Source organism: Homarus americanus, unplaced genomic scaffold (genome assembly GCF_018991925.1).
Source record: "Homarus americanus isolate GMGI-L3 unplaced genomic scaffold, GMGI_Hamer_2.0 scaffold20465, whole genome shotgun sequence".
Classification (NCBI taxonomy): Eukaryota; Metazoa; Arthropoda; class Malacostraca; order Decapoda; family Nephropidae; genus Homarus; species Homarus americanus.
The window spans coordinates 10,603,303-10,617,566 of NW_024756914.1; the positions used below are offsets into that span (position 1 = coordinate 10,603,303).

Genomic DNA, 14,264 nt, shown 5'->3' on the forward strand with positions numbered 1-14,264 from the left:
GTGAATTAGAGAACTTATCTTCGTAAAGGGATAGCCATCCACTGAGCCATTTTACAGTACAGTATAGCTCTAAGTGGTACATCATCTCTAGGAATTTTAGACAGTCTACAGAATCTGGGAAGACTAGGGTTGGCGACTTGAAATTTATCTAAGAATTTCAGTCTCCTTATTATCATCACTGTTCCTATCTTTCTTGGTGAATTCAGCAACAACACTCGAGAAAGTTCTTGGTCAACACATGATACGGGTCGGATAATAAGTTACCGGATGTGCTTTAATCCAGTAAGTGAAGTGATTAAGATTGATATTAAGATTCAGTAGAGTACAACAACAAAACTCTTAACTGATTTTTATAAAGGGATATAGAGCAAAACATTTGTGTCATAAATTTATGTTTCGGGTTAATGTAATTTGACTTTCTAATTTCAAGTAAGGAAATAAAATTTAGATTGTACAAAGTGAAGTATTACAGTAGGGTTACATCTTGGGGTAAAAACGTACACAAAAATTACCAAATGTAACCTAACCTTATCTTTGTCTTGGCAACTGTGCATTGTTTCTTTAAGAACTAAATGTGTTTATCTTCACAATAATAGCAGTCTGCACACCACACTTTGGACACTTTACCTAAGCTTGCACAACACCATAGGCCTTGAAAAGTGTCAATTGCAGCGGTGTTATTTAAAAAAAAAACATTTTGAATGGTTTCCAGTTCTGAGAGAGACCGTTATTTATACAGAGAAACCATCTTGCAACTAACAAATTCCTCTTCAAAAGTCTGAGCACGCACAGGAGTATAACATGACACAGAGACCTCCGTTTATTGGCTGGTCATATAATGAAGTGAGTGACAAGTCAACAGTATATCCCACAAATTTGTGAGTGTTAACTTAAGTCTCCAAATTGTTCTTTCTTAACTGAAACCCAAAAATTAAAATAAAGGCATCCATTGCTATATGAACGGGTTATGTTTCTTGAAACACCGTTTGTCACATGAATATTTGTACTGTACATATATCAAATACAGCAATGTACTATAACATATGGGAAAACTAGGATTTGGTTCCCCCTGACAAGAAACCCTCAATATTTTACAGGTGCTGCCCCTCTAATTCAATATGACTCATAATTTCATAACATTAGATAAAAGTTTGAATTATGAGCGACATTTAGGAATATATGACGCACCTGCCACCATGGGATGCAGTCACTGACTGCCTGCCTCAGTGTAAACAAAGTACAGGTACTATACACCTCATGCGTGTCGGACCTGTCAGTCACGTGGGTCAGTCGTGGAGTGCATATCTACAGTCTACCGCACAAGTTTTTTCCACTTTACTGTACTGTACTATACTGTACAGCTCCTCCCCGACTTACGACCTACTCGACTTACATCCACCCGCACTTACGACCTGCCTCAGTCGTACCAAAATTTGGTTAAATTACGTATTTTCGAGTCCCAAAGTCAGTACACAGACAAAATTTTCATCTGTAATTCACTTTAAAATGGCTGGCAAGCTTAAAAGTGGGAGTTTTTGTGGTGCTGAGAAGAAAAAGAGACAACCATTTTAGATTTTCTATGTGTTGTTTAAGCATTTTCGAATTATGACCTGGATGTCGGTCCCTAACCCCCGTCGTAAGTCGGGGAGCAGCTGTACTGTACTGTACGCTACTATATTGTACCATACTATACAATATACTACTGTACTATACTATACTGTACTGTACTGTACTGTACTGTACTTAGAACATTAAAATTTTGCTTGGGGCAGATAATGCGGTTAATATTGATGACTCACCCGTCGACGCGTTATTCGCTTTGATGTTTATTTTCTGATGGGTTAATATTTAGATCTTAACTGTTGCTAATTTGGTCTCATTTTGCTCAATATTTTATGCTTAATGTAATGGACAGTCTTTTTGTGTGGAAACACTAAAAAATGGTTTTTTGCAACTTCCAAGTTGAGAAGTTTTGTCAGCAGAGAAAGTTATCAACTGAAAATGGTATCGTCCCAGCCCCTCTCAACTCTCCACCAGCCACTCTGTGACTTCACTGTATGACAACCCATGACAAAGGTTATATTAGGCTATGATTTGTGCTTTTCAATCGATAACGGTCGAAGTAACGTAAAAGAACGCTTTTTTTACTTCGTGATTCTCAACTGAAGAACCGAAGGGAAAATATTCCATTAAGTAGGCAAATAATTATCTTTTACAACAAAATAATCAATGTGTTGCTGTGAGAAATTATTCCTAGATATTTAAAGTTGGATGTCAATAACCTACTGACTACGTATATATACAGTACAGTGTTTATTGAATAATATGGTGTTACCTCACAAAATCATGTAAGGCACAAAGGGCTTAATGTGCTTTATACGTCACAGCCGCCCGACAGCATCACATTCGGGGATGAACGAGTTCGCCCATGGTCGTGCATTATGTTCACAACGTGAGATGATGGAAATAATGTATGAAAAACATTTCTTTATTATTTTAGTTTCGATCATGCAGAGAATCTTAGAAATTTTATCTTTGCAATCAATCGTTTAGACAATTCTAAGACACTTTTCTTCTGTGACGTTTCCCTCACAAATGACTTATATATGTCAGTTAGGAGGTTAGGTTAGGTCCATTGCGAAGAAAACGTCATAAAACAAAAGTGTCTTAGAATTGTCTAAACGATTGATTGCAAAGATAAAATTTCTAAGATTCCTCTGTTGTCTGAAAGTAAAACTTTAACAACATTTCTTGCCAAATTTTATTGTTTGAGTAAGAAAGGGTATTTTTATAATTTCAGTCATGCAGCCAAATTTAGGATTTTAAGTTTTGGTTAGGTTAGGTTAGGTTTGGTTAGGTTGGGTTAGGTTGAATTATGTTTTTACGATGGTTTTTTATGTGTTTTGAACGATTCTGACCTAATTCCAAATAGGTGCATCCAAAACGATAATTTTACCTTAGGAAACATTTATCTTCTATTCATAAATTTTCTCAAGTAACTTGTTAATGTGTGTGCCCCTCAGTCTTTACCACTGATAAGACCAGTGTTTTATAGGAATAACTCAAATACTGATTGGTCCTTATTCAAATATGGAATCTAAAAACTAATAAAATATAGGAGAGTGTAGTGGATACACTCCCCTACAACTGCCATTTTGTCGCTGACCAGCCGACCCTACCGCTCACTTCCGGCGGACTCGTATAAATACCCCCAGCCTCGCCGTGAAAGTCATTCTACTCAACGCTCTCATACAGACAAGACCTCCTCTCAACAAGCTCCTCACCACACAGCAACTCCCTAACACTGTATTGTACACATAACATATACGTATATAGAAAACGCCAGTGTGAGTTTCATTTCCCACCTCCATCCTCAGTGAGAGATCTACACAGCCTACGCTACAAGTGACTTTTCAGTGAATAACCGCAGCAACTCTCTCATTGTCAATTAAGTTACAATATTTTCCATAATAAGAAATTAAGTCCAGTACCTTCCACAATCAATAATATTTTATGAATTACTGTAATGTATTGGTCTGAAAATAAATCCCATTGTCCATCACTGAGAAACTTTAGCATCTCAAGAACCTCAAGTAATACTGTACTTTAATAGGAATATTACTTAATATATGACATTTCACTTCATAAATTGGAAAGTTAAACCAACACGGACACGCCCCCCTACACTCACGTTACAAGTTAAGTTTACAGTCTGGCCGGACACACAGTACCTTTACACAAGCAAAAACCCATCTGGCCAGTAAATTGCTTGTATCATGTTAAAAAAAAAATTGGCATAAGCACACCCCACTCTGTAAAGATATATTTGTCTAGTGTGTTTGTGTGTTTAGACCGAATATGACCTTCATTTCTGGCGGAAATTGGCCGGGTTTTTTTATCGATTTTTTTTGTGGGATGTTTTCTGAAAAAATAATGGCTAAGCGAATAAAAATTACACCAAAAAACACTAGAAAAACAAAAACCAAACCTAACCTAACCTAACTGACTCTCACCATATGATGGAATCACCTATTTCTTACCTTATTGGCCTGGTTCTTGTTCATCGTTGGATTCTGGGATTCTTACCCAACGTCACATATGTTGGTCTTGGAGATATTTACATTGTCTTGCTCTTAGTACACTTTACTGAGGAACACCATGTGATCGAAAAAATGCTATAGTTTCTACGTTTTTTTCCCAAAAACTCGCAATCAGCTCCATATAATTTAAGTGACACCCGTCGCAGACTTCCATGGTCGGAACTGAACTTGAATTTCGAAATATGAGACCCAAAATAAAACTCGAATTTGATTGGGTCAAAAATACCGCAAATTATATAAAAAATAATTTTAATTGGTTGCAAAAAAAAAAGCTTTTGATTGGCCGCGTGACGTGTACGGGGATGGTTTATGAAGGAGAGACACAGTGTTGGAGGTGAGGCAGGCGATAATGGAGGAAGATTAATGGAAGAAAACAGAGAAAATTTGGATACGCTATCTCCGTTATTATACATTTCCGACGGTAATGTAATAGATGAAAAGTATCTTATAATTAGACGTCTTATTAGAATACGATAATAGATTAGTGGTAGGAATGTGGTGCGGTGTGTAAACGCAATAATACCCAAAAAAACTGCACGCCGTCTGGTAATTATATAGGACTAACCCACAAGACGAGACTCCTCTCTCGAGCGCTGCCTCATTACCGCTGGCAAGACACGCAAGACAAACTAGTGTGGGCCTAGGCTCCTAATTATCCATGAAACGAAAAATTTGCACAAGAAATTATTATCATATCACAACTGACTGATGAAAATAATGTAAGAAAATAAATAGTAATAAAAATAACTCGCTCGCGGGTCAGTCATATACATTAACCCGCAGTTTTAATTATTAAGACAAAAATAAACGACTGTCTTTCAACGAGAAGACATATATTGCCCTGGAAACATTAGTCACATACTGTACTGTACACCCATAGTGTCAGTCATCAGTACAGACTAAGTGATGTTGTTAAGACTGTAAACACACTATATAGTCGTAACAACTTCACTTCAACGCCATATAAATTGACAAATCAGCATGAAACTACTAACTTTGTTGGTTCTCCATGTTTAGTGGTTACTGCAGGACTGTTACAGCAGCTGAGGGTGAGTGTTGTGTGGCTCCTGGGCTGAGGGTGAGTGTTGTGTGGCTCCTGGGCTCACGGTGTACGACGACTCCACGGCCAACACTCGCGCCATTTCACGGCCAAATCTCATGCCAAATCTTTTTGGATGGGAAGCACAATTCTATTTTTGCAATCCACAAAAAAAATAAAAGTCTCCCCACATATCCACTTAAGATGTCGCAATAAAACCAAATTTTCACTTGGAATCGACAGCCCAATAATGATAAACATAATATCTGTCATCTACAGTGAAGGCTTGAATGTCATGTACACTAATACTGACACGTTCCTTGATAAGAGAGAGGAGTTTGAAACACTACCAGATATTGTAGGAGTTGTAGAACTGTTGTACAAGAACAGGAGAATCGACCCAGAGGAATGTGAATTCAGTATTGCTGGATATGACTCATTTACGAACCTAACTCAAGAATCCTGCAGGAGGGGTGGTTATCTACGCCAGGAGACTTAGAGCCAGCCAGGCGAGGTACAGGAGATTGAAGAGTTCAAAATGAAATTAAAGGAGGGGACTTACTTATCGTCGGTGTATCTACAGATCCCCAAACCAGGCCCACTAAATCAAAGGAACTTAAGAACCTTAATAGACAATGCGGCGATGCTCAACCCTACCCAACCTATTTATCATGACTTAACTATGGCGACATCGACTGGAGAAACAGAGTCCAACCCCGAATGACTTGAATAACCCTGCTACTTTTTTTGTAGAACTTGAGAGATAATTTCTGTTCCAAAGAAGAGACCCGACACATTACAGAGGGCAAACACCTCCAAGCCACTTGACCTCATCATAACAAACGAGGAGGGTATGGTGGCCAAATCCAAGTAACCTGCCCCAGTTGGCACCAGTCACCTGCCAGTCATTCAGATTTAACTGTTACCTAGTCAAGATAAGGCCGCCAAGGTGCAAAAATATTAAAAGGAAATTGCAATGGGATGAGGAAGAGATAAGGGTATCAAACGGCCTGACTTATTAAGGCACAAGAACGCAGACACTACGCTGAATATCTCATAACTAGTAAAATGACCCATTTGATCGATAAACCCAAGACCAAACCCAGTGCTTTAGGAATACGAGGAGTCCTACATGAACCACTGCGGCGGTCGACAAATTAAAGAAACCCAGAAATTCAAGACGTGGGCTTGGGTCAAACAATGAGCAAGACAGGAGGATGTATGCAAGAGCCAGAAACCACAAAAGATAGAGTGTAGGAGGGCTGAAAAGGAGTTCCAGAGGCTGGCTGTACGCGAGGCAGTCAAACCAACAGGCGCAATGCCAGAAAGTCGAACCATTGCCCGGCAGGAGTAACAGACCTGAGGCGCAAGAGCAGAAGCTTACGCAGATTCTGACCAGGATAAAGCTGAGGCATTGAACAGCTTCTTTCCTCAATGTTCACAAGAGGATAACCAACCTTCCCGTTTGAGGACAGACGGTCTGGACACAGCACTGACCCACATTGTGTTCACAGTAAAAGGAGGGTGGTTGTAGCCAAACTGTCTAGGCTAAAGGTCCATAAGACGGACCTGAGCAGGTGCATCCTGAGGCTACAAGAGAGTTGTGCAACGACGGTTGAGCCCCTCTGGAAGAATGTCCTGTTTTGTAAATGCCCCTGGATGAAATAAAATGGCCCCAGTGAACAGTGCCTATGGAGTCCTAGGTATCTTCAAGAAGGCGATAGTCACCCCACGAACATCTATAGACAGGTGAGCCTGACCAGCATAATTATGTAAAGTACTCTGAGCTATTATCAGAGATGCCGCGATGGAACATCTAATACATGAACAACCTTGTGTGATTCTAACACGGTTTTATGCCAGGGCGTTCTTGTTAACACAATTGCCTGGCTGCATTGATATTTGGACCCGCGCCTGGAACGGTAATATCGACAATATTTAACGCAGATTTTGCCATTGACAGTGCACCCACGAAAGTACAAAAATCAAACTGGAAGGCACGGACTCAAAGGGAAATGTCCCAGCGGATAGAAGACTTTCTACATGAATCGCGCGGCGGTGATGAAGGCACGAAATCGTCATCTGTACCGGTGTCATGGGGGTAACCACAGGGCAAAATAGCCTGCCGGTTGTTTGTTTGTTTATAAATGACATGCCTGATGTTGTACACTCCATAAGGCCACGGTTGATGATGGTGTTACTGGGAAAGTTCGCAACCATGGACTGTAGAGCCAGTAGCGACTCTGTGGGCTCCAGGAGATGGCTTGTAGTTAAAGACAAGCGATTAAATGTGTCACGAAGTGTAAGAGGAGCACCAAGGAAATAACGGTAAGGAGGCGTATCATAAGTGTCCTTAAATTCTAAGGAAGAAACTAAAATTATTTTTGGAGACTGTGTGAGAAGGACCTAGTGTGTTGACAATGAGCCGGAAGTTCTGCTGCCAGAGAAGAAGGTAAATCAGGCACAAATTATTCAAGGTCGTTTAGATAAAATTAGACGGTCTGTCTCCTCGTAAAATGATCTTCTAGAGGAAGTGCTTCCTGGCCCTGGAGTACTGTCACCCCATTCAGTCCCCAGAGCAATCGTCAGATGGGTTGAAAATGTCTGGGGAAGGAGGGCTACCGGTGATTGGTGCCTGCACTTCTGGCACCAGGCCAGAGGCCGGCTCTAACCCACGCCTCGCCGTTCTGCCTCACATGTGGCATGCAACCCCTGCAGACAACAAGTTCTCTACACCGCCTGAGGGAAGGGGAGATTGTAGTGGATTCTCTCACAAAACGTTTGTCGCGAGTAGCCGACCCCAAGAATTCTAGTAAAAGCTCAGAGGCTCTAGTCAACCAGAAGCGCCAGTTTCATGACGGAGGTCAACCATTAAGCCACGCCTACCTGCCATATAAGACCTGACCAGATTCCACTTTCTACCCAAGGCCAGCCTCAGCAACTGGCCCTACCCCCACTCCCTGGGCTTACAGGTCCCTGCCCCTGCTGGAGAGCATGGCGACCCAGGCTGTCCCTCCTGAGCATCCTCACCAACCAGTTTCTATCACGCTTGTAACCACAAGGCTTCCCAGCACTTCACTGTACATCCATCACAACATGGCTACAGAGAGCTACACAGAGCTTCCTTTCCCATCCCATCCTGAGTGTGAACCAAACATCCATACCACAGGTATATATATATATATATATATATATATATATATATATATATATATATATATATATATATATATATATATATGTGTGTGTGTGTGTTTAATTAAACCAGTTATTATATTAGTCCTGTGTGTGGGATACAGGGCCAGTGGCTGAGGTTGCCACCTCACCCACCTGCCTCAGTGTAAAATGTTAGACCTGTTGTAAGGCCCAGGACACTGGCTAATAGCCCATGTTAATATCCATGCCAGTAGATATAAACAACCTTGCAGATGGCTGGGCTGAACTCGAAAAGTGATCCAGGTTACAGGCGGAAGTTGAAGAATGACATAGAAAGTATGACAACACTGACAGGTGGTGGGCTCACACCATCAGTGGCATCAGGTCAGTAAGTGCTCTGCAGCTGAAATGGCCTTGTTTTATATTTTCGGTAAAGTGCAGTAGTTTAGCTGGCCACCCGAAGGGTTTGTAGAAATCACACATTTTGCACACACTATACATAAGTTAATAAACAAAACGGAAACGACAATAGTATCCTGATTCCAACAGCACCTATAGGTTGTGCTGGTGAAAGTCAGGTTTTATTGTTAGACTAACAAAGTTAACAACTTAACTTAATATTATGTTGATATACATCACCACAGTGGTGAGGAGGGAATGAGGTGGAAGCGTTCACCATCATTTATGGAAACGTTTCTTGAAGAGATTCTAGGAAACAACAAAAATGGCGCTTTAGAGGAGAATAGTGAAGGGATAGAAAGTAACAAAAAATAAAATAATTAAAATTATGCCTAGTAAAATTTGTCATTTTAATAAAATTTAAAATCATCAAAATAATAAGTATGCCAAAAAATAAAGACAAATCAACAAACTCTTCTGGAAATGGAACTTAAACTACACCTTACTATTTATTTAATTGCTTAAATAAATACAAAGAAGGGTATGTTTATATAATATAGAACCCCAGGCGATATCTCGCATGTGTTAAAATATATTATTTCTAAATTAAACGTAACTTAACCTTAAAAAACAGATTCAGCTAAACAAACCTAACATATTTATTTCAAATTTGGGGGATGATAGCGCTCTGAAACAACAGTGGAGATCGTTCATTTTTACAAAGTGTAATTGCAATATTGAGTTTTGTTACTGTCATTGAATTTAACCAAGTTTGTGCCCTATTCAGAGATGTCGCACAGAATCCCATGCCAGATAGAAGGCGAAGTGACATTGCCTAGAAACAGATCAGTTTCTGAGAGTTAGGAGGAAAGAAATGTGAGGAAGAGTAAGAGCAGTTTATTGAGGAATCTAAAGAAAATACAGTCCAGCCCACACCTGAATGGAAATGAAATGCTAACATATACTGCACTGTTTATAGGGTTGTTCACTTCGCTGCTGGAGGACATGGGAGGCGAGTTCAGGTTGAGAGATATACTAATTCTCCAGAAATCTGACTACAAAGTATATGTATTTTGCTATTTCTTCAGGTAAAGTAATGTTAAATTGTTGTCGAGTTTAGTAGGTACATACAGTTAGCAGTTATTTAGTTACATTGGCCCTACCAGTATAGTGCTGTTATCCATATAATATTTGCTAGAAATTGAAGACGGTTTATTCATCATTGCTACAGAAATAAACCTTCCATTTTTTTTTCCAGAGTAAATTTAGAGCTATTGCCTGGTGGAGAGAGAGAGAGAGAGAGAGAGAGATTGATTTTCTTTATTGACATGAGGTTGCAAGGATCCTGTAGGTCTGTCCTTCCTCATCAAAATAAAGATAATGACAGAAAATAATTTTAAATCCATTACAGTATATGGCCAACTTATTTGTACCCACTAATATTAATAGCAACGCTTGGGCCAAAAATAATTGTAATTAAAATCATCTGCCTCTAACCCAACTCCTGGTTCCAGGATGCCAGGCCCATGTGGATACACCGCAGGGTTGATCCACGGGCTCCATATTTCATTACAGTATTAGGAAAGTCTTTGTGAGGATAAAGTCTCATTACCAGGCAATAATTTTATATTGAATATGTCAAAAATAACTCATTCACACTAAAGACATGGAACAACTATATAGGCAGCCCAATCTGGATTCTGCAGTTAAGAGTCATCCAGCAACAATGTCATATATTTCTTAATACAGAGAGCGCTCTCGCCAATGCGCCCCGGTTACATTCCTAAACCACGACATAATGGGAAAACGGTTGCTTTGATAAATTTCCCCATAAGAAAGGAGGCAACAGGAGTTGGTGTCCCCAGCCTCCCTTGACCCATGGAATATTACATATGTACAGAAACACAACGTTTCTGAGTAGAAAATAGTTTTATAAACCATGGTACTAAAGTTTGTAAAATAGGGTATTGGTACTCTAATGGAAGTGAGGTATGGGTCCATTCTATGCTTCTGAATTATAGCCGCTATCAGCACAGTCTTTCTAAGGAAATTTGAAATGAATTACATTATACTATTATTATTTCAGTTTACAGAAGACATATGAGATGAAAGCACTATAGTACTGTAATTAATTTTCTGCATGGATAGAAGAGAGGCAGATCCCAGGCTGAAAAGTCGTAGAGAATCCAAGACACTATGTTCAAAGGATGAAAATGTGTCATCAATATATGCCCAAAATGCTAGAACGAGGAAAGATTAGACTATATGAGCCCCACGTGACAGCTAAAGATCTCTTACTGATACCCGCAGCACAAATAAAACACAAGCACCATTAACATGATGGCTGCCATTGAATGGTTAAAGAACTACAGAAACCTGAACTTTTTTGGTATGACTTTATCAGCAGATTTGTGTTAAAGAGTATCCTCTGCTACTGTATGAGCAACTTAAGTAATCACCCTTATCAGTCTTGACAATTTCACCCTGCATCTTCATCATACCCTTTGTTATGATCCAATTTATTTACAAAGAATTTAATATTTGTGATTGTCTTTTTCTTAAGGATATGTAAACAGGTTTTGGGTATATTTATATGTTACTGCACTGGATGTTACCTGTGTTTTGCATCACATACTGTACAGTACAGTATATCTGCATAGGCACCCTCATTTATGGCGTTCCATTCCTGAAAAACTCCACTAATTGGATCACGGTTCAGACTTAATAGTATATCACTGTGGTAGTTGACCTAATTTCTAGAAAGAAAAACTCCAAAATGGCTTTTGGGGTACCCTACATATATAGGCCTTTTAATTTATAATAGATGTTCAACAGTAAGTCACTGTATTGCATGTACATTAGAGTTCAAATAATATACCAGCCTCGTATAAATAATTTAGAGATGTTTATTTTTAACTGGTTTTATTTTCATTTATGTTTTTATTTGTTAAAGAATGATGTACTTATCTATTTAAAATATCTTAAGTCACTGTCTTTGGGTAATTGCTTCAGAAAACAAATCAGTAACAATGATAACTAAAAGTATTAGATATATAAATTGTGTTTAGTACAGTACAGGTACTACAGTACTTTATTTAGCCATAGAAGTTATTCTTATTATAGCAAACATGTTATATTGTAGTAAAATTTTTTCTTATAGAACCGACCAAATTCCAGTATAGGAAGCCCTTTGATGCTCAGTCAGCACCGGTGTTGTTATGTTTAAAGACAAAAACTAAACACTGACGGTTCCGCCACCCGAACTTAAATTCGCAAATTGAAACCGTCTGTATAAAATGACCTAAATAGCTAAAATCATCTTTTCAAAGTGATGCTGTCAACTTAATTACTTACTGTAGCTCATTGTCTGTAGCCATAGTTTGTTAAGAATAGTCTTGTAGTGTCCAACAAATAAATTAACAGCACAGCATATCATTCAGTATCTTGACAAAAATGTTGGGAAACTTTAGGCCTCAGTACAGGACCATTTAAAATTTTACGTATACAGTAAAAGTTCATGGATCCTGTACCCTGCATCAGTGTCACACCATAATGAAACAAACCATTGGTATCTAATCTTCACAAGTAAAAACATAATAAAGTGGTTATCCGGCAGGACTGCAGCAAATACTCATTATTCTTTGATTTGATCGGCTGTTGATGTCGGCAGCGAAATGCTGACCTTACATATAACCCTGGATGGTGTCCTAAAACAACAAGGCATGTTTTTGCGCCTGTATTAGGTGTTTACAGCATGTAATATCTGTCACTTTCAGGCGATAACTTATGATATTGTACTGTACTGACAGATGGTGCCCAACAGCTGTGCTACCACTTCTGGTGTCTGTTCTTTCACTCATGTTCTCAAACACTGATCTAGGCTCAATTCCTTTCCGCCCAAAACACAAGGACAAATTGGAATGAACCCAGAGAATAAGGTACACATTACTGGTATTTTATTACGTACCATTTCCAAAGTATTAATGGTGTGCTTGTAAAACATCACGAATTTAATATTCCTGCTTATTGTAGCTTGTGCGTAAGTATTCTTAGGTTTGAATCAAGTTGCATTGTAATGGTTATTGGTTTTATTTTGTCATTCCCCAAATAATTTTTCCAGATGACCACAAGAAACTTAGGTACGGTATTGAAAGGATTACAATTGAGTGCTAACAAAGAGGTTTCGGATGTTTGTCATGATTTCATATCAAACCAAAGGAGATACAATTGTTCATGTTTCCTACATGGGATGCCAGATTCCAGGGTGAGTCCCAGGTGCCAGAGGAAAGGGATTTTAAACCACTCCATAAGAACTTGTCTTATAGTTTTTAGAAGCCCAAGATGCCAAACATGTTGTCACAGCCTGCTGACAATTGTTGTCCATTATTTTTAGGATTATAGATAAATGCCAGAATAAAAATCCTGGTATTCAATGCCAGTAAGTGTAAAGAATTATATGAGGTTAAGTTCTTCTGGCTATTATATTTAGTTGATCATCATCATCATATGCTATTAACAATTTGTGTATAAATTCTGCTTCAGTACAGCAACTGATCTGACCCGTAATCCGATTTTAAAGATCTAGACGTAAAATTGGGTTCAGTCAGAAGTTCTCACAGTTATCTCCGTTAAACAAAGAATGAGCTTGAAATCGTATAATTGGTTACGAGCGTCACCAGTTTGTAACTTCTCCCGTTTTATTTCACCGATTTATTGTTATTATTGGTGCTGATATATTGGCATTAAAAGTGACAATCATGGCATTGCAGCCAGGTTAGTCGACTATTATAATCCGCTTGTGGCCACTGGGTCAAAGCCAGAAAAGAGAAGTACAGTGAAGACAACCCATTTATAGATATAAAACTTATTTGTACTATTACATGCACAACATCCACACATAGAAAATAACACCATCCCAAGGAACCCATAATGAGAGAGCTGAAAGGGTAGGAGCACTGGCGTCCAGCCAGGTTCGGCATTGAATGTGAGCCAGGATCTGCAAAAATGAAGTAATCGTGTTTAAACTTTCATTTATTGTTATTACTGAATAAAATGTATAAGTATTTTTGTTGTAACTTATTTATTGTATAATATTTTTACTATTCTTCAATATTTACTAAAGTTGCAATATTTTAAGAAAATCAGACAGCACAGTAGAGGAAACACAATACGTGTTTAAATATCACTAAATTATTCAGAGAGGCCAAAAAATGTCAGGCAGTTTTTAAAAGAGAACATATGTATCATTTTATGCATTTTAACATTATCAGAGGATCCTGGGAGCAGGGTTCTCTTTTAGTCCTCGGATCTTTTCAGCCTGGCTAGTTGGTAAGAGTTTAAATGCCATGATGTTGTAAAAGTCATGAGTTCCAAGTATGAAATTCATAAACTGGCTAGCTAAATTAGAGAGGTTATAGAGGTCTATCAAGGAAACACATCAAAGTATGTAGTTGACTGTTCATTAAATTGAGTAGTTTATTGAATTTTTAGGAAAGGCTTATTTCTCAAACAGACATGGAGTGATCCTCTCCTTACTGAAGGAAGCCCACAACACATCTTCTTCACTATCA

At 38.6% G+C, this 14,264-nt stretch overlaps 2 protein-coding genes across 3 annotated transcripts in view; one reads left to right on the forward strand and one right to left on the reverse strand.

Annotated features, from left to right (window-relative positions):
- Nucleotides 1-5,227, reverse strand: part of LOC121857155 — a 60,204-nt gene extending 54,977 nt beyond the window's left edge. The window contains exon 1 of one of the 2 annotated variants that reach the window (XM_042353046.1): nucleotides 5,096-5,227. In XM_042353046.1, the coding sequence (XP_042208980.1) occupies nucleotides 5,096-5,111 (16 nt within the window). In that variant the 5' untranslated portion in view covers nucleotides 5,112-5,227. The remainder of the gene's footprint in view (nucleotides 1-5,095) is intronic. The other variant, XM_042353044.1, reaches the window with a different exon arrangement.
- Nucleotides 5,228-7,357: 2,130 nt separating this feature from the next.
- Nucleotides 7,358-14,264, forward strand: part of LOC121857302 (ubiquitin carboxyl-terminal hydrolase BAP1-like) — a 31,672-nt gene continuing 24,765 nt past the window's right edge. The window contains exons 1-2 of the mRNA XM_042353291.1: nucleotides 7,358-7,441; nucleotides 12,815-12,958. Of these exons, the coding sequence (XP_042209225.1) occupies nucleotides 7,358-7,441; nucleotides 12,815-12,958 (228 nt within the window). The remainder of the gene's footprint in view (nucleotides 7,442-12,814; nucleotides 12,959-14,264) is intronic.